General features: G+C 35.4%; 3 protein-coding genes, 1 long non-coding RNA gene and 1 other non-coding gene across 7 annotated transcripts; 3 read left to right on the top strand and 2 right to left on the bottom strand.

Moving 5' to 3' along the window:
• Positions 1-579: 579 nt before the first annotated feature.
• Positions 580-2,735, top strand: LOC137714792 (GDSL esterase/lipase At5g55050-like). The gene is made up of 5 exons (XM_068453927.1): positions 580-847; positions 962-1,101; positions 1,599-1,832; positions 1,928-2,171; positions 2,362-2,735. The coding sequence occupies exons 1-5, from the start codon at positions 580-582 to the stop codon at positions 2,580-2,582; spliced, it is 1,107 nt and encodes a 368-aa protein (XP_068310028.1). The 3' UTR covers positions 2,583-2,735.
• Positions 2,736-6,999: 4,264 nt separating this feature from the next.
• On the top strand, positions 7,000-7,122 carry LOC137716657 (small nucleolar RNA snoR86). Its single transcript, XR_011065722.1, has one exon. It is a non-coding gene; the product is annotated as a small nucleolar RNA snoR86 (small nucleolar RNA).
• A 2,586-nt stretch (positions 7,123-9,708) lies between these two features.
• LOC137715321 (uncharacterized) lies at positions 9,709-15,239 on the top strand. Of its 2 annotated transcripts, XM_068454604.1 has the most exons (14): positions 9,709-9,942; positions 10,131-10,198; positions 10,492-10,692; positions 11,139-11,233; positions 11,574-11,764; positions 11,891-12,069; positions 12,421-12,762; positions 12,854-12,918; positions 13,134-13,182; positions 13,275-13,431; positions 13,771-13,855; positions 13,950-14,019; positions 14,126-14,266; positions 14,770-15,239. In XM_068454604.1, the coding sequence occupies exons 1-14, from the start codon at positions 9,846-9,848 to the stop codon at positions 15,091-15,093; spliced, it is 2,064 nt and encodes a 687-aa protein (XP_068310705.1). In that variant the 5' UTR covers positions 9,709-9,845; the 3' UTR covers positions 15,094-15,239. The 2 variants fall into 2 exon arrangements, with proteins under 2 accessions (XP_068310705.1, XP_068310706.1); XM_068454605.1 differs by lacking the exons at positions 9,709-9,942; positions 10,131-10,198 and having other exon boundaries at positions 10,562-10,692; positions 11,146-11,233.
• Positions 15,240-15,355: 116 nt separating this feature from the next.
• On the bottom strand, positions 15,356-16,150 carry LOC137716523 (uncharacterized). The gene is made up of 2 exons (XR_011065688.1): positions 15,782-16,150; positions 15,356-15,688 (listed from the first exon to the last, which is right to left on the bottom strand). It is a non-coding gene; the product is annotated as an uncharacterized lncRNA (long non-coding RNA).
• Positions 16,151-16,600: 450 nt separating this feature from the next.
• Positions 16,601-19,638, bottom strand: LOC137715920 (uncharacterized). Of its 2 annotated transcripts, none has more exons than XM_068455283.1 (9): positions 19,469-19,638; positions 19,263-19,372; positions 18,934-19,052; positions 18,730-18,827; positions 18,450-18,537; positions 18,219-18,356; positions 17,963-18,074; positions 17,596-17,723; positions 16,601-17,073 (listed from the first exon to the last, which is right to left on the bottom strand). In XM_068455283.1, the coding sequence occupies exons 1-9, from the start codon at positions 19,528-19,530 to the stop codon at positions 17,029-17,031; spliced, it is 900 nt and encodes a 299-aa protein (XP_068311384.1). In that variant the 5' UTR covers positions 19,531-19,638; the 3' UTR covers positions 16,601-17,028. The 2 variants fall into 2 exon arrangements, with proteins under 2 accessions (XP_068311384.1, XP_068311385.1); XM_068455284.1 differs by having other exon boundaries at positions 17,963-18,071.
• Positions 19,639-24,302: the final 4,664 nt, after the last annotated feature.

Raw genomic sequence — 24,302 nt, 5'->3', positions numbered from 1 at the left:
ATAATTTGGTGGAATAAAATGTTTATTCATCGGGGAAAACTCAATATTTATGCAAGAATTATGTAACCAAGAAAAGTGAACTAACAAAATCAACGAATATATCAACGGAGAAATTAGTAGTTAACCAAAAGAATAATTAAGCAAAGATATTGAGCATGATGAACGGTGACAAGCGAAAGATGGTCGGAGCATATGATCAATGAAATTGGCAACGGTATACTCTAACAATTAAAACTAGAAAAAAGAATTAGTTATTCAAAAAAGAAAAAACAAAAACCTTTTGTATTAACAAAAGTAAATTCCTATGACAAAAGATTGATATTTTGGGAAGAGACAAACAAGGGTTGAGGAACAAATTATAGAATAATTATGGTAATGACAATATTAGTGTCAGGAGAGGAGGTTTCAGATGAGTGCTACTGCTCGAGCCCACACAGCAAAAATGTCTCCTTTTCATACGTACGCTCATCAACTTATCTCCCTCTATAAGAGAACATCCACTTGTTCATCTCCCTCAAAACTATCACACAAAAACATCAAATTTGGAGGCATCTTTCTAGACACGGGTTGTCCATAAACATGGCTAAATGTTACACTAATGTTTTGCCTAAGGCTTTCTTCGTCATTGTCTTTTCTCTCTTCACTTCTGGTTTCCTCGTCACTCTCTCGGAGGCTCAGATGGTTCCCGCCATATACGTGTTCGGAGACTCGTTAGTCGACGTTGGTAACAACGATTACCTAAAAATCTCTGTTTTCAAGGCAGATTTTCCTCATAATGGGGTTGATTATCCTGGCAAAGTAGCAACTGGGAGGTGGGGTAATGGAAAAAATTCTGCAGATTTTCTTGGTAGGTTTAATATTTCAGTTAAGAAATCATGACAAACTGACATTATACATGTTTGAGAGAACGAGAAGCATTTACGCTACGTAGTATATAATCTTGTCATCTTTTGGTTGGCAGCTGAGAAAGTAGGGTTACCAACATCGCCACCGTATTTGTCACTTGTATCCAAGGCCAACAAGCGAAAAGCATCCTTCGTCAACGGAGTTAGCTTTGCCTCCGGAGGAGCTGGAATCTTCAACGGCTCAGATGAACAATATGTAAGCGAAATGTTTTCAGCACCCTTTCAAAAGAAAAATAAGAGTGTTTTTTAAGAACCCAAATCTTTTATTTTATATTAGGTGGGTGGGATCCATGTAACCCTACTAACGAAAGTTCGTGAAAACCTTTCACAAGAAAACTTGGGTGTTATTCTATACCACCTTCTTATGTAGTTCAAAGTGAAGTCCGCAAAATGTTGGCCACCCATCCTAATTTCAAAATCAGGAGAAAGTTTTGTGTAGTGAAAATATTGTCACGTAATATAACTCTTTCACATTTTATAATAATTTGAATGAAATTGTAATATCATGTGGGAGTGTGTACTATATAATCTTACTTCTAAACAAGAAATTATGTTAAGAAGACCTAAATAGGAGAAATCTAAAATGTTACTAGAAATATATCTCAGTATCATGTGCCTAGACGTGTGAAGGACAAATAGAATAGCTTTGTCTGACGATTTATGTCTGACCTGTATTGCTCTTTGTTGTCACAGCGTCAGGCGATACCTTTGTCATACCAAGTAAACTACTACACAGAAGTGCATCAAAACATTGGGCTACAACTAGGCTCCAAGGGCGCCAAGGACCATCTTTCAAAATCTCTCTTTCTCATTGTGATTGGAAGCAATGACATCTTCGGCTACTTTAGAAATTCCCAACTCCAAAATGAATACACGCTGCAGCAGTATGCCGATTTGATGGTGTCGAATCTAAAGGAACAATTACAGGTATCAAGCACACATTACCTTAGCTCCATGCTTGCACAGTGAAACTTCAGTTGCACTTCAATGCTTAACGTGCTTCTTTCTTTGTTGTTTGGCAGAGAATGCATGCTCTAGGCGCGCAGAAATTTGTAGTTATAGGGACTGGGCCAGTTGGCTGCTGTCCGGCGCAAAGGAATTCAAGTACAGGAGAGTGCAATGATGTTGAAAACTCGATGTCTGTCATGTACAATGAAGCCCTTAAGTCCATGTTGCAGCAATTGAAACCGGCGTTGGGCATAAGCTACACCCTCTTCGACACTTATACTGTATTGACTAACATCGTTCAAAACGCAGCTTCTTATGGTACTCATATGTTCTTTTCCTTCTTTACAAGCGGAAACAATCTATGGCCAATCCGTCGAGCATGTGTTGTCAAACCGTCAATTTGAACATATGCAGATCATGATAAGCTATTTATTTTCCCGCGTTTGTAAGAACTAAAGGAAGAATTTGAAGTTAACTGACAAACCAAAAATTTCGTATTCGATTTCAGGATTTACAGAGGTTAGAGCTGCATGCTGTGGGATGGGGAAGCTTAACGCCGAGTTTCCTTGCACGCCAGTTTCATCCCTGTGCTCCAACAGGAGGAACCATGTATTCTGGGATTTTTACCATCCAACACAGGCAACTCATGGCATCATAACGGATAAACTTTTCGATGGCCCTTCAAAATACTCACCCCCAATGACTGTGAAGGAGTTAATTGCTCAATAAAAACTCGGGCCACAAACGAAAGACACCATCTTCTCGATATAATAGTCACCGTGTAACTAGCATGTCTAATACTGTATAAATTGGCCTTCTTAGGAGGTTATACTTGGGATAATTAAGTTCATGTGCATTAAAGAGTGAATCAATGAAATTCTATCTGTACCATCACAAAAGAAGCAAAGCATCATGACAGATTTTGAAAAGCAAAGGAAACGATTATATTCCAGCATCATCCGCTTCACATGATAAAAGAAGTATATGGCCAATGATTCAACCTTACTCTTGAATGGAGATGGAAAATACGTTCTCATCCATCCAAAAGCAGAGAATGCTTCAGTCTGCGTAATTGCCAGACAGATACATCCGTTAATCTTTCTGCATTCATTCTCGGGAAAATTTTCTGCAAAGCGACGCACAAAATGGATAAAGAAACAACTTTCGGGTTTAAATACTGTATTTCTGATGAAAACATAATACGGACGGACATCACTGAGAACTATCTAAACCATTAAAGCCATTAACTACGTTCCACTAGTCAGAACGTCTAATCAGAACAAACTCACATTAATTTCAGATCGTACCTGCAGAAGAACTCGTGATGATTGAGTTCGAACTTTTGATCTTCTGTTCTCTATGTTCCTCACATTTCTTGCTCATAAGGTCATCTTAACCCTCCGGTCCTCAAAGAAACTAATATTTTAATAAACAGTACATGACTATACTTTTTACCATCTTCAACTGAGGGCCAAATGGCAAGCTCGTTTTAGCTCTATCACAAAAAACTGTCTCCAACTGAGGGCTAAAGGGGTATATTATGGAATGTAAAGAATTAAAATAAAATGAGATAAGATAGTATGGAATAATGAAAAATATGTGAGTAATGATGTAGAAAAAAAAAAATTAGAAATTAAAAAAAAAGTTCAAAAAAAGGAAAGAAAAGTGGGTTAGGCATAAAAAAACAAAGAATGGGCTGGTACAAAATAAAAATAAAAATAAAACCTAAGCCCTAAACCCTAAAGTGAGTTGGGCAAGTGGAAAAGAACCAACACAAAAAAAAAAAAAAAAAAAAAAGGGCTAGGCAAATGGAAAAGAACAAAATATATATATGAAATTGGGCTAGCCAGCAGGCTGGTTGGCTGGTTTATTTGGGCCATCCAGTTAGCTCTTTGGCCTTTTTTGGTTCAGTAGGGCTCACGAGGTCTTTGGCTTTGCTTTCGGTTGGAGACGATTTTCGGCATTTTGGTCCTCTGGACCCTTCGGTTGGAAATGACCTAATATAACGAGCTTATATGAACACGTTTTTTAAAAAAATAATTTGAGGTTTCACCATAAAATCAATTAGCAATATGGGAGTAGCCTAACTTACTTAATTATAAGTCCATGCAAAATCTCTCATCCCATCAATGTGAGATTCATTCTTAACACGTACCCTCACGTGTGGTGAATTTTCAAGTCTAACACATGTACAACACAACGGGGTGACATGGAGCCCGTGTGATCGTTTGGCTTCACATGTGAGACAACTTGCTCTAATACTATAAAGAAAGTTGAGATTCCACCATAAAACTAACTTGCTCTAATACAATTTTCATGAGAAGAGAGGCCAAAAGACATTCATTAATTGTGTTGGTAACCTCTCCTCCTATCATGAGTTGGTTACAGCAATTTCCTAAGAGCATCTGCAAAAGAGATATCAAAAGATAAATGTTAATTTGATGGCTGACATGACAATGCCAGATTTTCTCTTTTTCCAACCGATATGTTTTTTTTTGTTATAAATGATATTTTAAAAAGAAATCAATTAAAATAAATTTTCAAGATCTATAATTAGTGCATTAATGGGATCCACACAATAAAATAATTAAAAATTATTTGACATCACATTTTCTCATATGTCAAATTTGACATATAAAAACTCATAGGTCAATCCACATATGATTGACATATCGGTTGAAGTTTGCTACTACCTTCAAATTTGATTACATGGCATTCCACTTAGGATTTGACATCTTCTTTGGAGAGTCTAAGAGCATCTTCAAAGAAGATGTCAAAACATAAATGTCAAATGTTAATTTTATGGCTAACGTGACAATGTCAGATTTTCTCTTTTTCCAACCGATATATTTTTTTGTTATAAATGATATTTGTAGGACACATTCTAAAAAGAAATCAATTAAAATAAATTTTCAAGATCTATAATTGGTGCATTAATGAGACCCACACAATAAAAGAATTAAAAATTATTTGACATCACCTTTTCTTATATGTCAAATTTGACGTATAAAAACTCATATGCCAATCATATCGGTTGGAACTTACTCCTATCTTCAAATTTGATTACATGACATTCAACTTAAGATTTGACATCTCATTTGAAGATGGTATATGAGGTTTTAATCACCTCTTAGTCCAAAATGAATTCACCTGTTTCCTAAGAGGTTTTAATCACCTCTTAAACCTAAATGAATTGAAAGCTTGTCTCTATAGGATAAGGCTAAGGAGACCAACTTTTCAAACTAAATTTGCAAACCAAATGATGTGTCACCAATAAAAAATAAGCATGTTAATCAACACTTAAGTAATAATCCAATCATCAACATCTACTAATTTGGTTTACAAAATTCAGTTTAGAAATTTAGTTTCCCTAACATTATCCATCTCTATAACATTTAATTATAATTAAATGTATTTAGTCCAAAACTAATATTTGTCCAACTTATATATCAAATATAGTTTGCACTCACTCACATTTAAGAGTAAAACTCTTCCATTCTCCCACATGAGTGTAATCAAGCTATTCATACATGTTATATAAATAAAGGCGATCCCTTATTGATATTAGAATAGTATGACTTCCGCAACTAATTATAATGATTCACTAGGCACTTGATGCAAGCTACATGCATTTGTATTCTAAAATCACAAACCAATCTCATCAATTATAAAAGTTATAAACTAAAGAACCTAAAAAGGAAGTTTGTTAGTACATTACTGCTCCCACGTATCTTTGATCCCATGAAGTTAAATAACATACTTCATATTATTACCTTGTAAAGATTAATATAATTGGGGAAACGACTCATAAAAAACTGCACTTTTTCATAGCCTCAGCTCCAAATTTAGTCGCTGAACATTGGTTTAATTAGAGCTCATCACCTTTAGCCATAGGAAAATCACCACCGTTATTGTGGTATGTGGGACCAAGATTTTACAGGACCAGAGTAAGGCGAATCAGGATATGCGTACCTTAGAAGTTCAGTCATGAACTCAATAGTCTCCACTATGATTAGGAGCATCTTTCCCATAGAGCTTTTGCTAACTGAATAAGTTTTAACGACCCATCTATTTTGAGATGGTCATATCCTTGTGAGCGTTTCACTAGCGTCCTGAATGCGTTTAGTTTTGAATTAAATGAAACTTCTCACTTTTCTCCTTAGATTGGGTTTTTATACCATTTTGAGGTTTACCATAGTGAGGTTTTGTCAGTTTTACTGCTTATGCATTCTTTTGTATGTTTTGAGACTTGCATTCGATCAATGTGCCAGTGACCTCATTAATTGTACTTCCTTCATCGTTGAAGACCTAATGCGCCATTTACTTAAGTGTTTGCACATTGAATGAGGAGTTTTGCAATCCCAACTTCATTACAAATGTGATTGTGTGAATCATTATTCTGATTCTACAATATCTTTTAAATAGGTTTCTAATTGTAATGTATTACTTGAAAGACAACTGTTCCCCCTTCGTTGTTACTATAAATAATGGCACAATGAGGTGAAAAAATACATCACATAATCAACCAAAGTCTCTCTTTTCTCTGTACTTGCCCCCTATCTCCATCTCTTTATAATTCCTCAGTTAAATAGGTCTACAACAAACACAAGTTTATATTTTAAAAATTGAGGATGCAGGAGAACAAAAAAGAAAATTTCTCCAATGACATTTTGGTAGTCAAACATACTTTTGATTCCCGACAGTTAGCAAACGGTTTGATGAGATTGTTAGATTTCGATTCCTGCTTATCCCAAATTCTTAAGTACTCCGATTGATCGTTTTCCGATTTCTTCCTATTTCGATTCGTAGTTAGTAAACAGGCCCAAGAGTTTTAAACCCACAAGTTTTGTATTGGGCATTGACAGCCGAAACCCAAAATTTTGATGGGTAGACTCGTCATTTCCTTCATGCTAGGGTTTCATCCTGCGTGCCTATAAATAACATTCCAATAAACGTTAGCCCATAAAACAATTCGCCTCAGTTTATCCGTCTTCGTCTTTCTTCAGGCTCGACTGTTTTTCTCTCAATTAATATTTTTAGTCTTTTTTCGTTCGTTTTAGATCTATGTCTGTTTGTTATTATCGAAAAGTTTAATTTGAATTTTTGTGCGAGAAGTGCTTCCCGTAGAAGTAGAAGCCAATTTGCAGAGCAAGGGCGTCTAATATAAGAATGGCGCAAATTGCATTGAAGGTTGGCGATAATAACAAGCGATTCTCCGTGCCTGTCAAATTTTTGGTTTTGATTTTGGCCTCGAACAAGTCGCAACATTCATTCGTACAAACCCACTTTATTTTATTTATTTATTTTTTAATTTTTTTTTTTACTTTAATTATGTAAATCATCTGTTTCGTGTTTTGTTGGAATCTCGGGTTTTTTTATTCAATTGTTAGTTTATTATATTTTTCGTCATCCAAATTTTGAAATCGCTGAATGACCCGTATTTCTCTAAAATAGAAGAAACAAATTTTATTTTATATTTTATATATTAATTTGTCTTTGGATATATTTATAAATTGCCAAAATCAAATCTTCGACTCCTTAAATCTGATGCGGGTATTTATCAAATGATAAAGCAAAACCTAATAATTTGTTTTCACTTCGATGAATTTGTCTCTGTAATTCGATGTCTGTCTAGTTGTCAAATCTTTGGCATCATTTCTGTTGGCACTCTTCAAAATTTATATTAATTTGGTTTTTTTAATATGTTGATATTTGTTATAAATACGGAAAAATAGAGAGAATTGGAGATTGTGGTGGAACAAGATGAATTTATTATTGTTTTCTTGACTTGCGACAGATAGGAGAAATGAATACATAACAAGTCCTCAAACTAAAGAAACAAAAAGAAACGCAGCTAAGACTTGAAATGGCCGGCAGCCCAAACCCCAAGTACGGATTTGACACCTGAAAAAATAAGAGTCAAATAACACAAAAATACAAAATCACTTGAAGTTTCGACCGTAATTCTGCAATTATGCGAAGATGTCCAACACAATATGCTTCTTGGATATCAGTAACTCAAAAGACACAAGACTTTGGTTGCTTGGAAAACACCAAGTAGAAGAAAGGGAGGAGGATGGGGAGACGGGTTGACAACTTGCTGTAACAAGATCAAATCTTATAAGTTTAAAATGAGTGTGGCCTCTCTAAATGTCTTATTAATAATTAAGGTCACAGAGATGCCACATCTATTTTGAGTGTTGATGATTAGACCTTTGTTGGAACATGGTCAGAATTTAGTTTTAAATTCTTATCATTTTGTACTACACTTTAGTGTATTTCTCTTCACTTGTATGTGAAATGTTTTACGTTTGATTCTCATTAAAACAAATTTAAATCAGATTATGACTAGCCCTTCCTCTAGTATCGTTTATTAAAAAAAAAAAAAAAATATATATATATATATATATATATAAATTTGCCCTTGCTCGATAACTAGACATTTGCGAAGTCAACCATCTTTACGAGACAACCCAAGCGACGATTTTCCATCCGAGCTATTTTCTCCTTTTTTTCCCTTTCTTGGGTTTAATGGGTTTCATGTCAAATACGGAATGTGACAAGTTTCTTCTTTCTTCTTGCGATTTCTTGCAGTTGTTCAGAAATTTTAATTTAATTTCTGGTTGTAAGAGTATTTGGAAAATGCCTAAAAAAAATCACATATTAAAATTTTTATTCTTGGCTTATGGGTGTTATAATGTTTAATTTGTTGGATTGATTGAAATTAATTTTTAAGTGAGTGAGAAATGGTGAAGAGAAGAAGGTGAAGATTGAGAGAGGGAGAGGTTTGAAAAATTCAAATTAATCATGGCCGTTCATTTTTTATTGAACGCTCCTGCTTGAACGAGGGATTCGGAGAGGATCTAATCAGCATCTTTACGAAGGTCTCTTCACTTGTTTGACTTGACCCTCGATGTTTGTACATTAAGTGCATCTCAAGCACAAACACGCTCAAGAACATCACAACCAACACAAATGGAATTAACTTGGTTTCGCAATAGTTGAAGAAGAATTTCTCCTCAATTCACTTCTTGTCGATTACAGAATTTCAAGTTTACAATCGAAACCGTTAATTTTGTAAATCACTACAAAATCATTGTGCAAAAAATTATGATATATAAGACCATTTGGTCATCAAATTATACCAAATAGATGGACGGATTCAATAAAAACATTATAAACCATTTTATGAATTTTCTATATTTAATTAACTAAACGACTTTACCTTTAATTAACTTTATATATAAATAACCTTTACAAAGTGATTTAGAATATCAACAGTTTCAAATATAAACACAAAGTTTTGTAAATCAAACACAAAGTAAATTGAAAAGGATCCGCATCAGGTACACAAGCAGTTTTCACCATGCCTTTCTTGGTTGAACCAACCCAACCGGGGGACTTCCGTCCACCGGAAGAGCAAGAACAAGTCTCTTCTTTTTCTTATGGTACTCTCAACACAAATTCATCGTACGTAATGAAGCAAACAACGCGCACAAGAAAACTCTGACCAGGTTGACCGCGTAAAAAATGTCCGTAAAATATCCGTAATTATTATTCTGCCCTTTATTTTCGCCTCAAATTTCGTATCTCATGAAATTCAAAAAACAACAAATATAAAAGGGTACTGCTATCTGCTAATTTATTTTTAACTTTTCACACGTTATTTTATTTTTTAATTATTGAATTAAATAAATTGAACGAAAATCAATGAATAAAAAATAATAAAACTATGTGAAAAGTAAAAGTGTGGAAATAACATTATCCATATAAAATCTTAAGAAAAATAATAAATTCCGAAAAACAAAAGAAAAAAAATTTAAAAATATAAAAACCATGCGTGTTTGAGAAAGTCCCTCTGTATTCAAATGGCAATTTCTTCCCCACGTCTCCCTCGACAGCTACAAATATGGAATCCTCCTCTGGCCCGGTAGTACTAGTACGCACAGACTGAGACCCTAACCTGCGCAGTGCGCACCCCCGGCGCAGGATATGGAGTCGCCCTCCTTTGTATCCAAAGCGAGGACCGCCTTCCATTCTGCGGCGGCTAAAGCGGAGCGAGTTCTCTCAGACTTGAAGCCCGATCGAGGTGTATTTTATTTTTGATCTCATTCGTTGAATCGTATTTTCCTCCGTTTACTATTTTTTACTGCCCCCAGACTTCCATTTGACTTTTCCCCGATGCTATTTTTGTTTTGTTTTTCGGGATTTGATTTCTTAATTTCGGATTATAAATGTTGTTTAGTTTTTTGATAATTTGGTGTTGAATCGGTGAAGATTCTGACAAGCAGTCGCCGAGGAGTTCGATCGATTATGAATCGCCGAGGGAGGATGGCGAATCAAAGGTCAGTTTGTTATTTTTTTTTCTGGAATTTCAAATTGGCTTTGATTTAATTGTTTTGTGTTTTTATTGTTTTGGATTGGAAATGTAGGATCAATCGGTTTAAGTTTTGGAGGATTTTGCTTTTCGGTGTTTTGGTTTAGGGACTAGAACCAGTTTTTTTTATCATTTTCTGTTTTGTTGCTGAGAAAAAAAGATACTACATTGTGAAATCCGGCTTACTTGAGTAGAGTTTTTGATAATTTACGATTTGATAGGGTTGTTTGATCTCTATTGCTTGGAAATGAAATAATACAGGGCTTGCATGAATCGAGGCATCTTAGGTGGAGACCACCAAACATAGGGACAAAGCAAGATTGGCAGGATAGATTCAGGCACATTGGAATAGGGAAGAAAGGAGGTGAAGATACCGAGAAGGCTGAGAATTCTTCAATGGCGGTTCATTTTTATGATGAAAATTTGTACCTGCTGAACATGAAAAACGATATGGAAGCAAAGGTAGGTTTGCTTCTTATATCTTTTATTTCTGTGTAACACGTTATGATGGTTTGTCTTCTAAGTTTTCTGTTTCATATTTAGATCATCAATACATAATCACATCACATTCACGAATGAAAAGGTAACTTATTCGACCTTTCACCCAGGGCCTCGCGGACTGGTTTTGTTCTTATATTAGGAAACTCAACTTAATTTTTATCAGGTGTTTGGTCCTGTACATATTAAGAAAATTTAGTGATGCACGCTCAGTAACTGATAATGATGGAAAAACACTCACATTGTGCCAAGCTGATAGATAGCAAGAACAAAACCTTATTATCATCCAATTTGTGTGATGCCTAACCTGGAAAGTTTGCGATTGATAACTTTACTTACTGGATTATTTGTCCCTTGTTTCTATTAGTTGTTTTCGCTTTGATGATAAATTGGGATTTGATATTTGCAAGGGGGCAGAGATGATCCCATCAGTTGAAAGCTTAGTCTCAGACAACATTGTGATTCCTCCGTTGTCTGTTATGAGACAATTGGCTACAGCTGTTGAGTAAGTATTTACATTTTTGCGATTCATTCCTTTAACAAGTCTTCTTTCTCTGAAACTTTTCCTATAAACTTGTGAATCTTTACAACTTTTGGAGTTCACTTGTGTTGGAAATTTGTTCAATTGCAGTCTTTCAACGTTGTGAATATGTTTATATGTTAAACGGATACCAGTAGTCTTGCATTCATATAATAAGAAGTGAATATCTTTTCTATAATCAGAAAGTCTCTTTCAGTAATACATGTGCCCTTAGTTATTAAACGGTTCTATATGTCAATGTGAGTTTTCAGTTTGTACATGATATCCTAACTTTCTGCCCTTATATTTTGGAAATTTAATCCAGGGCTGGAAAGAAGTCCAAGTCATTGAAAGATTTTTTGGCATCATCAGGAAGTTCCTCACCTGTCAGGGAGAGAGCGGGTCTGAGTCTCTCTGCAGTGAAGTCATTAGTGCTTCGTGAAAAGGATGAAAAGCCATCTGATTTTTGTAGCAACGAGAAGGTCCTAGCATTGATCCACGCACTGTTTGATGCAGGTAGATTCATACGTTAGGTGACCTCATGACAGTTACTTCCTTTTGGTTCTTCTTATTCCTGTTTTGTTTTTCATTATCGTGTTATGATCTTTCACTTCCGTTGTAATATTTGCAAGATATTCGCAGAGGGGAGTTTTCTAAGACGGAAGATTGATTCTGGTGCAGAAGCGATTACCACAGCATCTTTGCCAAGAGATATTCATGGTGCTCCTCCTGAAAGCCTTGTTGTTAAGTTAGCTGAAGTCATTGGGAGCTTCAGAACCCTCAAGAAAATGACCCTTTTTTGGTGCAGATTTGTTGTTGAAGTAAGTTCTGGCTTCCTGTATTGCAACCATAACACATTATATATTTTCTGGAAGTACACATCTCTTTGAATAAGTTCTAGGTAGTATTTTGTGATCTTGACTATAAACTTATTATCTTAAACTGAAAAAGAAGAAATTGGGTTCAGTTTCAGCCTTCAGGGACGGTATTATCCTTGCTTATCACATTTTAGCGCAATATAATCCTGCTGAGTAGATTTCTAACCAGAAAGTTTTCCATCTTAAATTTTCTGGCTTTTTTATGCTTATATATACTTCCTCCGCTGAAATTGAATACTTAATATGCTGTTTTATCATTAATGTTTTGTTGATTTGAATTTCCTTCACATGCAGCTGAGAAGAATTTGGTCTGAGGAACAACATGTGCCTAGCATTCCCTTCGATGAGATTCCAGATCTGAATTCCTGTCTTTTGTATCAGCGGCTGCAAGTTATGAACTGTTGTGTTTCCAGGAAAAGGCGTCGTGATATCGCCACTGAAACGTTAGAGTTTGTAATAAGGGAAGCTAGTCCAAATGCAGAAGATTCTGCTCTTTCTAAAGACAATCCTGCATGCCCTATTTTATATGCTAAGTTAAGCACTGGGGAACTTGTCCTCCGACTAGGTGCTGATAGCCCATCTGGCAACCTGACAATGTTGGAAACTGGTGAACCTGTGTACTCCCCTGTGACCCAGGTATGTTTTAATAGCTTGTCTTTCAAGGAAAACTGTTTTAACTTGCCACATTATTTGAGATTATATCATATATGCACATTATTATATGTAGGAAGTACCTTTGCTTACTGAAGATCTTATCAAAGAAAATGAGGAGTTTGTGCTTCGAACAGGAAGGTCTGTATTTGAGTTAATTCTTAGTCACATTTTGTTTTCAAGTAACATTTGGCATTTTGCTTAAAGCGACTTGTTTATTTTCCTAGTTCTCTGTACATGTACATTTTTTTTTTTGAGAACTGTACATATACATATTAATCACAATAAACTTGCATACTATTGTCCTTATTAATCTAGGTATATTTTTTGACAATTTGCCTTATCTTTATGGTCAGCGTTGGTGCTGGATGTTCTCAACTCCTCTCTGACATGCAGGCTTTCAAGGTTTTCACTAATGAAAGCTTATTTTATAGATTCACTGAATGGTGTGTGTTGACTGTTCAAGTTAATTAAGTTCTGACATTTATCATATGCAGGGTGCAAATCCTGGTTGTATTTTGGAAGACTTTGTGAGATGGCACTCCCCTCCTGACTGGACAGAGACTGAGCCAATTGATGAGGCTAAAGACTCATTCGACGGTAGTGACGAATTGTCCACAAGAGGCTATCTCAGTAGCCGAATGCAAAAAGAAGGTGCCACCTTTTTTCATTGTTTCATTTCTAAATTGTTTATGTCACATAACAGCTTTGTACATCCAAGTTAACAATGAGAGGATGTCGAATGCATAAAACAGACTGCAAATTACTTTGCATATAATAATACTTTGGTTTAGTACACTAAATATGTATCTATGGGAGAAATTGCTTGGAAGGTAACCAGTCTACCATATTATTGCCTACAATAAGGATGCTTAGCTGTTTTATGTGATTATTTTTTAACCTTTATAATGCATACGTGCATCTGAAAGTTGGAAGTACCACCATATATTTAAATCTCATTTGAAATTTCATACGGTTATGCTTTGATGTTAGGCAATTTGTGGCGTGAGTTTTGGGATACATCCAAACCAGTTCCAGCAGTTAAACAAGCACCCCTCTTTGATGAGGATTTAGCAGTGTAAGTTGGAAGAACTAATGCTCATTTTGCCACACCTGTTTCTGGTGTTAGTACCACTGTCTAACATTTATAGCATTGTGTATTAATCTTGTAGGGAAGGTATCCTGGATGGTTTTGAGGACATATCACCTTCCGAGCTTTTTCAGCAGCTGTTTGTTTCTTTGGTAAATTCAATTTTTTATGGTATTATATTTGCTTGTTTTTAACATCGTTTAATACATTGCCGCTGTTTCTATACTGTTCTAATGATGCTCGTTCTGCAACATCCAGCTTGGTTTAGGATTTGTAATTGCTGAGGCTAAACTATCCGCGAGCAGTGATTTTTCAAAGCTGTTTTATGAGTGCAAGGAATATGTTGTTTCCACTTGTCAAAGCAGCACGTGGACTGAGAAGGTTGATGAGCTTTGCCAGGTATGATGGCTTCATATTGCTAAACCAAAGGTTGATTGTTATAATTTTATGTCAACTGGACTAGTGTCTAGAATAAGAAAGCCTTCGTAGGCAATTTAAAGAATACGTTAACAAACTTTTGTGATTATGGTACTCATGGATGCCCGATCAGATATATTTGTCGAGGTGTCATCCACTCGTAGAACGGATACTTTAAAAACCCAAAAACGGATTATTTCAATAGTAAAATTTGTTGATGAAATATTTTCAGATAAAATTTGTCGATAATTTTGTGGCGGCCAAGGTTATCATAAGAGAAGATGAGTTCATCTACAATTAGATTGTTTAATTATTCTCTATCCTTCTAACCTATGCCTAGGTGGCTATCACCTCTCTATAAATAACTTTTAATTATTATTTTCCTCTTTCGGGGTTTAGGGTGGGGGATTCGGGCAATAAGGATGTAAATTTATTTGCTTAGCCAAATTTGAGTTTGATATTTTGTTGGTCAATGCTTGGTGCAGGTATATGAAACAGTAGAGACTATGTTGGTCAATCCAGAGGAAGCACTAAGAGCAATGAAGCAGCCCGAAGAATCGATGACCCCTTCGGGAGAACCAAAAGGGCGTTTTAGGAGACTTACCCTTAACTTTGGTGGTAAAGACAGACAGTTGAGAAAATCAGGTTCGAAGGACCAGAAAAACTCAAAGAGCCCCGGTAGCCAACCGTTTTCGAGTTTCTTCGACAACAAGTCATCATTATTTTCAAAAAAGCCTCCTAAGCCTGAAAATACATCCCCTGCTGAAAAATCTTCGAATACAGTTGAAAGTGATTGGACGGTTGTTTAGGTATTTTTTTTTCTTTTTCCTTTTCTCTTTTTTGATTAAAAACAGGCTTGATTTTGCTGGTAATTGTAAATTGTTTTGAGCAAATATAGACCCAAAACAGCATAAGACAAGTTAAACAGTGTAGGTTCAGATTCTATATTATGATTTATTGATTTATTTGATACATTTGAATAACTAAACGATTTCTGATTTGAATGATTTTTTGTATAAAATTAAACGGATCCTGATTATAAAAATTTTACAATGAAAATACGTTAAATGCAAGGGAAGACTGATGATGAACTGCAAGCAGTATTCATCATAAAATTATATAATAATAAATTAGCACATTAGGAATCATATTTGTTATTTGTGCCCTCCCAACTTTAACCCAAAACGAACTTCTACAGTGAATAAAAAACAACTACAATAAAAGAAAATCTCGACATTTTCTTGGAACCATTTTCCTTCCGCTGTGGCCTGTGCTGGTCTTCACCTGTTAAATAGGTCGCCATCGTCCTCAACTTCTTCACCCACCTTATCGAACCCGAAAAATTTCGAGACGAGAACCGGCACAACGAAGTTGGAAAACAAGTAAACCAAAAGAAGCACCCCGCTGCAACACAAAACCAAAAAAAACAGAAGATAAAACATGAATTTCACAGTTGGAAAAATGAAATTTTATATTGGAAGGTGAGAAAACAGGTACCCAGTTTGAAGGAGGACAGAAATGTCTCCACCGGATTTGGCAGAGGGATCGACACCAAGAAAAGTAACAGCGTTTTGGATGGCCTTGGTTCTTAACGAGAGCAAGTGCTGCTGCCTATGCGGTGCAGGTGCAGGTGCAGCAGCAAGTTTAGTGGAATGCGTACCCAGCAGCTGCTGTCTTTGGTTTAGCTGGGTGTGCAGAGGCAGCAGTGCTGGGTGAAACAGGATGCACCTCATCGTGAAATCCCAACTGCCTAGCAGAAAAGGTGGTTTTATTATCTTTGCAACTTTGTTATACTTCAGCAGGCCAATTGGGGAGATCTTGTTTTGGATAATGTTTATTGGCTGGGAAAAATAAAAGGGAATTGAATTGATTGTCTTCACCTGCATTTCGAGGAGAGGAGTTCTGGGCTATATATCCCAGTGGGAAGGCCTGGCTATCATATAATTTAGCCCAAACTTCTGGCCTAATTGTACCCAGCAAATTATTACTTCTACCAAAATAAAAAGTATATATTGTTATCAGCACTCTAAAATTTATACATTTAAACTTTATTTATTTCAAGTTTTTCATTTTCAAAGTTTATTTTTCTTTATTTGGAAAATGAAAATTTGTTTTAGAAAATGTAGCCAAACTACACGCGTTAAGTCTAATATTGATGAAAAATGAATGAGGATCCTCTTTGTGAGGATCCCGGAGATCCTCCAATTACATTCGTTTATCGTATATCGTGCGGTCAAAAATCATTGTAAATCTTTTTATTTAAAATTAAATATAACAAGAATATAAGGAAGAAATCACAAGAATGCAATCCAAATATAAACAGGGCAATGATTCATAAACAAAATAAAATCCAAACACATAATTGCCCAAGGAAAAAGCAGAATCCTTCGAACAAAACTGTATTTCTTTGTTACAGAAGACGTTTACAACCCAGAAGGCCAAAGGACTAACAATAACAAATATCCCTTGGCCGCCTACCAACTCTAACTAGATCCTCACTGAAAAGACATAAGACACCAAGGCTAGCAGTACAATCTGTGACTTAATTTATAGATTAATCTGCTAGCAGTACAATCTACGATAATCAACATACCGAGCTATCAAAATCTTTGAAACTTGGTCTCCTTTAGCAAGTTTCTTCTTTGCGCAGGAAGCTTTGTGACGAACCGACAACCAACCAAACAAGCAGAAGAGCATTGCAACCATGTCTTTTACAGATCAAATAACGAAATAAGCAGTAGCTCTCACTGGACTGCTTTTTGCCTAGCACCAGTGTCTTCATGCTCCACCTGATAAAATAAGTAATAGATTCAGATTGGGGGAAAGAGTTGTGCACATCCCAACAGACGTGGATATAGGGGACATAGAAAGTTATTTCTAGTCATTTTCCCATCATAAAAAAAAAAAACAAAAAGGGTATTATTTGTACTAAAGGCACTGCTCTAACGACCATTTACGGAGATACCTAAGTTTTGACCTACAAAAAGATCGAAATCCAACCCGTGATCAGTCTATCCCCATAATGGGAAATATAGGATTTGTGTGAGTCTTAGGTGACAGCACTACTAGTTTTACTTCGAGTGATGTATCAATAATTTCAACTCAAGATAAGCGACACAACTATACTGAAAGTCTGAAACCAACAACAGAGTTCCAGTAAGTTTGCACCTCTTCAAAATAATGGCCCATAAGTTATTATAAATATAATCGCCATTTTCTGATCTCATACTTAGTGATATGATTAAAGTTACATTAGATCATAACTAACAATGTAGTGAGGCTGGACGAATTTACAATGTAACTAGAATTACCTCAACAAGCACCCTTGGCTTTTTCTTCAATTTGACAGCAGGTTCATCTTTCTCAAACTTTTTAGAAGAAAAGGCAGATTCCTTTCGCCCTCTCTTGCGAGCAACTACTGCCCCTTCATCACTTCCAACTGCACAATAAGATCCTTTATTGAGTCCATTTGCTAGACACGAACACTAACGCAAACTTTTCCCATAGTTTTATTATTTTTTTCACCAGTTAGAACAATGCCTGGTGAACCTTTTTTCTTTTGACTCACGAATGAGTACAATATAGAGTATGAAGACCAGAATTATGAAATTTTAGTATTGACTATGCATGCTTCCATTTCATATTCTGTTAAAATAATAGAATTTGGTTGTACTGTACCATTATCATCATCTGCATGCGAATTGTTCATTGCAAGACCAGCAAAATCTTCTATATCATCTTCCTCTTCAAGTTCATCATAGCCTTCAACATATTCTATCTCAGGTTCCTGCTTATTTCGAAGCACAAAAGCATTTACATTATGATAAATATACTTTCAAATAGACCTAAAATTAAATATTTTGGATTTCAGTACTAATAACTGAGACACTAGACCATGAAAAAAGAGGGCAATGATCAGATTGTACGAGAATACCTCCTCCTCCTCTTCTTCTTCCCTTTCAGTCTCTACCTCTGCCCCATCAAGAACTTTTTGGTATTGTTTAAAGGGATAGTTGTATATATCTCCATAAACATTTTTGTTAAGGCGTTCTAAAAGTTCCTTCTCAATGCTCTGCAAAAAAATAGCAAATCATTATGAGAAATAGGAAACATAACTAATAGCTCGGGTGTATTTATAGTCTGTGGCAGCGGCATAAGTTATAACCTGGTCCAATAGTGCAGCTTTTTCAGCCTTTTCCTCTCTTCTAGCCTCTCTCTTTATCTGTTTCCTTGGTGTCGTCATTATTTTCTCCCTGATAAAAACACGATAAATTGTCATGATACAACAGCTCAACATAGCTTCCTTAAGATGGACATTTTGGAAGGTAATGAAACCAGTTCTCTGAAGCCACTTTCCAGGCAACCTTTTTAAAGTACAATAATTATTAGATGAGTGAACATTCATTCCACGGGCAAGAAGCGTTACAAATTCAGAAGATACCAACCTTGTTTTTAAAGCAAGCTTCCTCATGCGTATCCGCATCTGAGTCATTTTAGTTAGCCGTTGCTTTGTTTTGTGCACGAGAAACTTAGGCCAATACATCTGCCAATTGAGAAAGGTCAATGTGATTAACGACCTTGTGAAAGCTAATAACATATACAAGTGAAGTAATTAACAGTTAAACCAGGGTCCAAAGATTTTCAAATACCAGATGCTTGTCAATAATTTCAAGTGCTTTCTCGTAATTCCGCGGCAACTTAACTCTTTCCCATAATTTGCTCGGCATATGAGCTCTCTCTATAGTTTTCATATAAAGATAGAAGACTCCTGCAGAAAACAAACATAGCAAATAGAAGTAATCATACATTGCTGCCGGCGTAGAAGCGAATTGTTGATATCAACATAACCAGAAATTTGGAAAATCGGCTAAAACGATCAGAAATCAAATCCCAATTACTGAAATAATCAAATATTGACTGGCATATCGATCAAGTAAGTAATTCCTTAAAAAAAAAAAAAAAAAAAGGCAAAAAGTACCATCATGGTCGCGAATGGTGGCGTAACGACTATTAGCGAGAGGGCAGGAGCTCCGGTTACAAATCCCGGTAACGTTATAGGGGTTTCTACAGAAAATCCCAGTTTCAATTCTGCCAAAAGAAACCAAATAATTAAGAAATACTCAAAAAAACGCAGGCAAAAATGTTCAAAATTTAAGGGGGGAAAAGGAAGAAAAAGGCATATACTTGGACATGTAGCTGCAGTGCTTGTGGCGGATAACCTGCCATATAACCTCGTCGTGCTGCATCGTCAATCGATTTCGGTCGTTGCAGAGGAGGAGGTCAGGGGTTACGGAAGGAAGGGTAAAAGGGGGAGCTCAGCTGGTTAGGGTTTTAGATCCCAGACGGACCCAGAGAGAAATTGATTGGATTGGATGGGGATGAATGGGGAAATGGGGTTTAGTAGTTGGGCTGTTGGGCTGAAGGGAATTTCGGAAACATTTGGGTTTTGAATTGGGCTCAGCTGAGTGGTGGCGCTTAGGAGTATTCTCAGCCAATTTCAATGATCTGTCAAATATTCATAAAGTTAAATCGTTCATTTGTCTGATTCCACGATTCATTTGTTTGGAAATGCTTTTAAAATAATTAAAATGTTTTTAGTAGAATGATTGTGGGTTCCAAAAGTAATTGAAGTGCATTTGGAAAAAAACATCAGTTATATGCTTATTGCAGGAAACACTTTAAGTGCTCGAGAATGATTCTAGGGATGAAAATTCAACCCGTTAAATCCGATAACCCTGGATAACTGCATGAATGGCACGGATTCGGGGATAAAAATTTGAATATTTTTCAGACATGGGAAAAAAGTGTTAATTTATTTGGTTGTGTTTTGAATTTAGTTATATGGGTCCCCAATCCGTATCTATCCTGAAATCCACCTCAAATAATATATATATATATATATATATATATATATATATATATATAAATGAATGTAAGTATGTTCACAAGTATTGAAATTATTTGATAATTTGTTTCGTCTTTCTCCGTAGTGGTTGTGGTAGTTAAATTTTGTTTTATTTAGTTATGACGAAATTGTACCTACAAAACAAATAAACACCTTTTTTTTGGGGAGAGGGGGGGGGGGGGGGGGAGACGCTTAAGTGCGTACCAAATGCCTATAAAAAATGAGTGTTGATGGGTTATTTATAGAGCTAGGGCCGACAGCATGTGTAGGGTTTTGCCATGACATGTGGCGCCATTCGATTGGCTAATGTGAGTCATCTGTATAACAGATGCGGAAGAAATAATCTCAAAGATATTATTTATTAAATAATATCTTGAGATTATCTTGGAAGTATCCTTGATTGAATATGATCATGATTCCTTAATTGATTAAGTTGATCTTCAATTAGGAGGGTATTAAAGATGAATGTCTTTGAATTTTCTCCTTACCATGGGCAGTGGAGATTGATGATATTATAGTCAACTGCCCTAGGGATGTTGGACTGCGCGTGGAAATCTCTGTGGGCTCCTAATTTAATAAGGGCATTCTTGTCTTTTTCGTGAAAAAGTTCACGTGTCGGCCATAGGATATTTCAGATTTTTTTTGCTCCATCGTGGCTATTGTATTTGCTTTTGCTTTTGTCTTCTCTTTTCTCTTTTCATGAGACCAGTTTGCCTTGATTTGCTATCATATTTGGCTTATAACGAACACCTCCAGAAAGTATTGTTATGTTTATGATGATTTGGATGTGAATATTTAGTGACGAAATTAGTATCTATTAAATTATAATGTGTTAGTTGAACAAATAATTTTTTTGTATTGATGAAGATGGATATAACCGTTAACTGATAGAAAATTCATTACCTGGTGAGTATGGTTATGAATAATCCACGATGATTAGTTTGCGGTTATGAATATCGTTAATTTTTGTGCTTTTTGGAATGGATATAACATTTTTGTCCCAAGCCATACCGTTGCCATCTCTAAGGATGAACTTGCATTGGATTCAAAAATAATATCATCCAAAACACTTTCAGTTAAATTAAAAGCACTTCCAAACACATAAGGTTCAAGTTGACGCACCGATTGCTCAAGCTGAAGCAGGTAAGGTTCCATAGTGAATCCCTATCTGAAACTGTTAATATAGCTTTTCACAGGCTCCCACAGATCGAAACGAATAGTTTACCAATTTTTATTTTCTTGATTTGAGTTTCAAAACTAAATCACATATGTAGACAGTTCCTTGTTTTTTTATGTGTGTTGATGACATAATCATCACATGCAATGCCAGATGCTATCAGTCGAGTGCTTTTCTGGTATCCAAATCATACCAAGCATATGGAGATTAATGTCCATTTTGCTGAGACAAAGAGTGTCTAAAACACATCCTTGTGTTCAATATTTGTTTCTTCAAATGAACAGTTTGCAGATATATCGACAAAGGGTTTATGTGTTCCTCTATTTCAAACACAATGGAGAAAGCTCAGGCTTGGCTTCTCTACTCCTGAGCTTGAGGGGGATGTTAAGAGTACAGATCAATGGTCATTAAAGTGCCAAGTATCATTAGATTGGAGGATCAGTTGGCAACTAAATGAGAGTTTGGTTCTAGCCCTAGCCTGTTATATCAATGCAACAATAAACCTTCAAGACTCGTTTGTCAAAGAGGAAAAGCTTGAATGAAATTATTCACCATTTTAAAAGCATTTCGAAGCTAATCCTCTTTAACAAATAACGTCTCATTGTATCCATTGACCACCGTCGTCTTCTTTTTCTCTCTTTGCTCTGCTTAACATGATCACTACCAGGGCCTCCGGTCAAACTGTGCATTCAATGTTCAGCTACCATTTACCACAATTCAACTAAACTTATTTACCCAAACAGAAAAATTCAACTCAACTCACTGTTTGGTTAGTTTCAGTCAGTAGAGCTCATATCCCTGTTAGTCAAATAAGCCAACCCAACCACCACGACGACGAATTAACTCTCTCAATTATCAAGCCTATCGTATCGAGCTACTTGCAACATATTTCCAAAGCATTTATTTATTTATTTTTTATATCGAATTAAACTCCTTCATATAATTATAATCAAAGCCAACTTGGCCAAACGAGAAAATAGGCAACAGCATTACTAGTTGAATACAGTCATGCGTGACATATTTATTTTTTTAATATATTCCCTCATATAGGATATAATAATAAAAATTGAGATTTCACTATAAAACCAATTAACAATATAGAGAATAGTTCAACTTACTTGTCAGCTCATACATGATCTTTTATCTCAATGTGCGATTCATTCTCAACATATACAACCATTTGTCTATCTCTCTTATCATATGATAAGAAAGATGGAGGTATATTTGTACAACCGGTTCCGCTAAAACTTTCCATATAAAAAGGACCTACGCTCATAAACTTCCTATTAATGTACCTCCATCTCCATCTTTGGTTTTTCAAGCATTACTTGGACTCGAAAATAAGTGGTTTTTAGGACGTCCGAGCATGCATGCATAAAGTCTAATTTTAACAAACATTTGTAGGCGAATTATTTGGATACAGATGTTTACCCACTAATCTATCAATATACTGTTCTCTATTTTCTGACATGTAAACCGAAGGTAAGATATGAACTAAGTGAACACTAGTTTTTTTTTTTTTTTTGTTAGTAGTGCTATTCATACATTCATCTTTATTTTTCATACATCATTTTCGATTTCCGGCAATTGAATCGATTGAATTGAAGAATATCAATGATAAAAAATTAATAAGAGCGTGTGAAAAGTAAAAATAGATGTGTCAATAACACTATTCTCTCTTTTTTTAACGAAACCTTTGAACACTACTTCAACTTGTATTTATCATCACTCATCAATTCTTAGCTGGTAGCTCATTTATCTCTTTGTACCGCCTTAATTTATTATACTTTTGCTTTATTGTTGAAAGCGTGGTTAACATTAACTTCTCGTGGTCCCTTGATCTTTAATCCATACAGATCTGCAAGAGCGGCGAGGCAACCTTCATAGCCTGGAAGGCAAAGATAAAAAAATTTGAGTTAAACAAATAAAGAACAATGTGAGCACTTCTAATTTGTCATTAGACATTCATCTGTGCACTTTTTTTTCAAAAACAAAAACTCGTGCATACTTTAAGATAATAAAATAATCTTTAGCGTGCAAAAGTGTGAACCACGATATTCTAACGTATTATACAATGTTAAAAAAAAAAAAAAATGTAATGTTAGGTAGACTAGTTTTTTAAACCAAATTTGCAAACTATTTGATGTGTCACTAATAGCAAATAAATATGTTAATTATCAAGTAAGTAAGAATCTAATCATATAAACAACGACTTCAGATGATTTACAAAATATGGTTTAAATAAATCGTCTCCCTAACATTACTCCAAAAATATATAGCAAAAAAGTTGAATTAGAATCTTTTGATGAGAATAAAAGTTGGTTAGTTCTATCCACCCAATACATATTCTTGGCCAAGTCCTCATATTAGAGCATCTTGAATGAGAAAATTCAAATTTTATATCTATGCTCTTATATTTGAGTTAAAAAAACAAAAAGTGGTTTTGAGTTTTTTGGTTTTCTTATCCAACGCAAAGATTTACCTATATTTTGATATTCTGCGTTCTAAGATTTGAATCCTTGCTTTGGAGGAGAAAACATTGAAGTCAAAAACCAAATTTGAGTTTTGGCGGTTTCAATATGTGCATTGAAGATGATTCGACTCAAAACTCAAATGTTACTTTTCTTGTTAAATAACATTTTTCTTTGTTGGCATGAGCTCTACCCAGAACTGAATTAAAACCAAATCTAAGTCTCACTTTAATCAGAAAACTTAAATGAGTTTTGAATCCAATATCTCCGGGTACATTGGAGATACAGTTATACATCGATCAAGACAAAACAGTTCGGAGAACAATATATTACGTAGTGCACCAGATTCCTTGCTGAAAACATGAAATGAGGCACATGTAGTCACCAGAGACCCATGAGAGAGAGAGAAAGAGAGGGGGGTATATCATGCAAATTGCAAAAAGTCCACTCGAACTGCGCTGGAAT

The sequence above is a fragment of the Pyrus communis genome, chromosome 14 (genome assembly GCF_963583255.1).
Source record: "Pyrus communis chromosome 14, drPyrComm1.1, whole genome shotgun sequence".
NCBI lineage: Eukaryota > Viridiplantae > Streptophyta > Magnoliopsida > Rosales > Rosaceae > Pyrus > Pyrus communis.
The sequence above is the reverse complement of the archived record's forward strand: the minus strand, read 5'-3'. Positions and strand labels throughout refer to the sequence as shown.